The sequence below is a fragment of the Dipodomys ordii genome, unplaced genomic scaffold (genome assembly GCF_000151885.1).
Source record: "Dipodomys ordii isolate 6190 unplaced genomic scaffold, Dord_2.0 Scaffold7998, whole genome shotgun sequence".
In the NCBI taxonomy this organism is placed as follows: Eukaryota; Metazoa; Chordata; class Mammalia; order Rodentia; family Heteromyidae; genus Dipodomys; species Dipodomys ordii.
The window spans coordinates 1-2,893 of record NW_012275211.1 but is presented as its reverse complement, the minus strand read 5'-3'; the positions used below and the strand labels follow the sequence as shown (position 1 = coordinate 2,893).

At 35.7% G+C, this 2,893-nt stretch overlaps 1 protein-coding gene across 1 annotated transcript; it reads right to left on the bottom strand.

Moving 5' to 3' along the window:
• Positions 1-1,313: 1,313 nt before the first annotated feature.
• Positions 1,314-2,191, bottom strand: LOC106002348 (glucose-6-phosphatase 2-like; the record flags this gene model as incomplete). Its single annotated transcript, XM_013037239.1, has 2 exons — positions 1,974-2,191; positions 1,314-1,423 (listed from the first exon to the last, which is right to left on the bottom strand). Coding segments are annotated over exons 1-2 (328 nt in total), but the record flags the coding sequence as incomplete, so codon positions are not given.
• Between the last annotated feature and the right edge of the window lie 702 nt (positions 2,192-2,893).

The following is a 2,893-nucleotide window of genomic DNA, read 5'->3' as shown; positions in this document are numbered from 1 at the left end:
TGAAGAGCTGAGGGACAGCGCCCAGGCCCAGAGTTCAGGCCCCACGACCGGACCCCCCCCCCCAAAAATAATAATTTTTATTTCAATAACTTTATTTTGATATTCTTCTTGCTTTTTTATTCTGGTTAAAGATCAGATTAAAAAAAACACAGCACCAATCTCTTGTTTGGTTAAACAACAACACACCTATTTCTTATCTCTAAGCAGACTCTCTGCTGCCTCCTCCATCTCTTGTTTCTCCACTCCACTGAAAATGCCCCCTAAGATGGAACAAATGCCAGGAAGTGCCAGGACAGACCAAACAACCATACCATTTGTCTCCAAGGTTATTCATCCATTCTATCTAATTCATGTAAAAACACTTTGGTTTCACAAAGATAAAATACACATTATCCCTGTTCTGATGAAGTCTAGAAAAACCAAAATACATAAAGAATTAATTGTAGTATGGTATGATAAATGATATGACAGATGTAGGCATAAATTTATATGAGCAAAAAAACATTCAGAAAACTGATTAGGAACTCATATATGTAGGGCTAGTTTCAAACAGTATCTCATGGCAATAATTTTATGCTATGTAACAAACCAGTGAGGTACCATGGAACACATTCTTATTAATGATAACCACATGTAACTTTTTATTATGTATTTTTAAACCTCTCAATTTTACAGGATTGAATCCAACTTCCACAATAAAAAAGTTACACTTACTCAGAATCATACAAACAAGTAAGATGTAGCCAAAGAAGACGATTTATACATGCAAGAGAGAAAAGGAAAAAAGTTAATAAATAGTTCTAAAGTTAGCAACTGTCTTTACTAGCATAGTACCATTGAGAAGCCTTTACTTTTCTTATAGGACTATTCATCCCTCTTTCTAGCATCTATTATGATGATGGTGATGATGGTGATGATGTAGTTGTGCAAAGGGATTTCAGTTCGAATCTCAAATTATGAATACAATGCATCCTGATCAATGACATTCTTTCCATCATTCTCCCTCATAATTCTGTAAGAATTTGTTCTAGCTAATTGTTTTTTTTATTTCTTCCAAAAAGTAAATGCCCAAATAAAAAATCATTTAGAAAGTACTCTCACAGGCTTCCCCTTCTCAAACAGCAAAATAGAATTTGATTATTTATAAAACTTCTTTATCATTAGCACTTTTGATGCTTAGGCATTTTGCCTCCTTGTCCAACCCAGGACATTTTCTTTGATAACCTACACAATGCATCTGTTATTAGGTGATAACCATACATAGTGAGTTTCTGTTGGGATAACTTCAGTATGAGACTTCTTGAATTGCTTACCTGGTCCTGTTTCACATGTTGTGGGGAACTGCTCAAGACAGGGGCCAGAGTGATTTGGGTAAATCTGAGTTTCTTGGATCCACCAATATGGACGATGACCAAATAATATCCTGTATTTAAAGAAATAGAAATATTCATATATATTTAAATACATAACGACTACTTTGTTGGAGGCTAGCTACTCTTTCCTACAAAAGTTCAAGCAGAGTGTTAGTGGGGGGAAAGATCCAAAGAACTTCTATTTATGTGTCTTATTACTGAAGATGGTAGTGCTGGGGATTTACGCAGCCTCATCTTTCATAAACACAGAAATGTTTTTCTTTTTAAGAAGTCTTTAGGTACTTTGAGTGCTTAGATTTGGAATTCCAAAGTGGCCCCTAGAACTGTCAGTCTATTTGTTATGGTACTGTTCCTTTAACTTCTTGGTTAATCACAGAGTATGTATTACACAGTTTGGAAATCACTTATTCCTCAATGTACACAATTCTCTGCTTTTTTGTAGGTTCTACTAATGAATATGATGTTTCCAGGTAAGTAACAGGTACATTTGAAAGATTCTCTTAGCTGGGGTATACATACCTTGTATATGATCATTGTGCTAAAGTTATAAATTTAAGAGTAAGTTTTAAGAAAAATAGTGAAAGAAAACAGATGTCTTACCATTTAAATATAAGATTGAACCAATCTCCAATGACTGCTACCCATATCATCTTGGTTCCTACTGTCTGATTAAGTTGAAACCAAAGTGGGAAATAAATAGAAAAAATATTCCTCGGATCTCCAACATTGGACATAAAATTTAGAAAATCATAGTAGGCTCGGTAGTCCTTCTGCAAGTGCTGAATAACAAGCACTCCATTCCGATGAAGAAAATCCATCTTGACAAGTTGTAGTCTTAAACAAAGAGCAATAGAGCTTCAGTGCTCCCAGTCTTGCTGTTTTTATACAGCATCCTGGAGATGAGTTGGGCCATTACTGTGACATGTGATGTTGGCCATCTGTGGAGGACGCACTTCAGTCCTGATCCTCCTTTGTTGAAAATATCTGTTTATGATTTTAATTGGTGGAAAAGAGGTGAAGTACATGCTGATCTGGGGGCAATTTGAGGGGAAATTTGGATAGATGCACAATGCATTTCTTATGTAACCTTGCCTTTGTGTGAACAGTTGGATCATGTTTGCTTGAAATTTTTTGCACAGTTCATTTCCTTCAAGGGCAGATATTAGCAATTTCCATGCTTGACTAGAAGACTACACTAATAATTATTCCATGTCCAATAGGACTTAAAGCTATGCATTTTAATGTAAGATAAACTTCAGCTCTTTGTCTATTTTATTGGATCTTTCAGGAAATGGTAAATATTTAGATGATGAAATATTTAGATAGTATGACAGTTGTTTTGATCATTTTTAAATAAAAATAGTTTAATTTTTTTGTTGTTGGTTGTGGGGCTTGAACTGTGAGCCTGGCACTGTCCCTGAGCTCTTCAGCTCAAGGCTATTGCTCTACCACTTTGAGCCACAGAGCCACTTCCGGTTTTCTAGTAGTTAACTGGAGATAAGAATCTGCCCCCCCCCCCC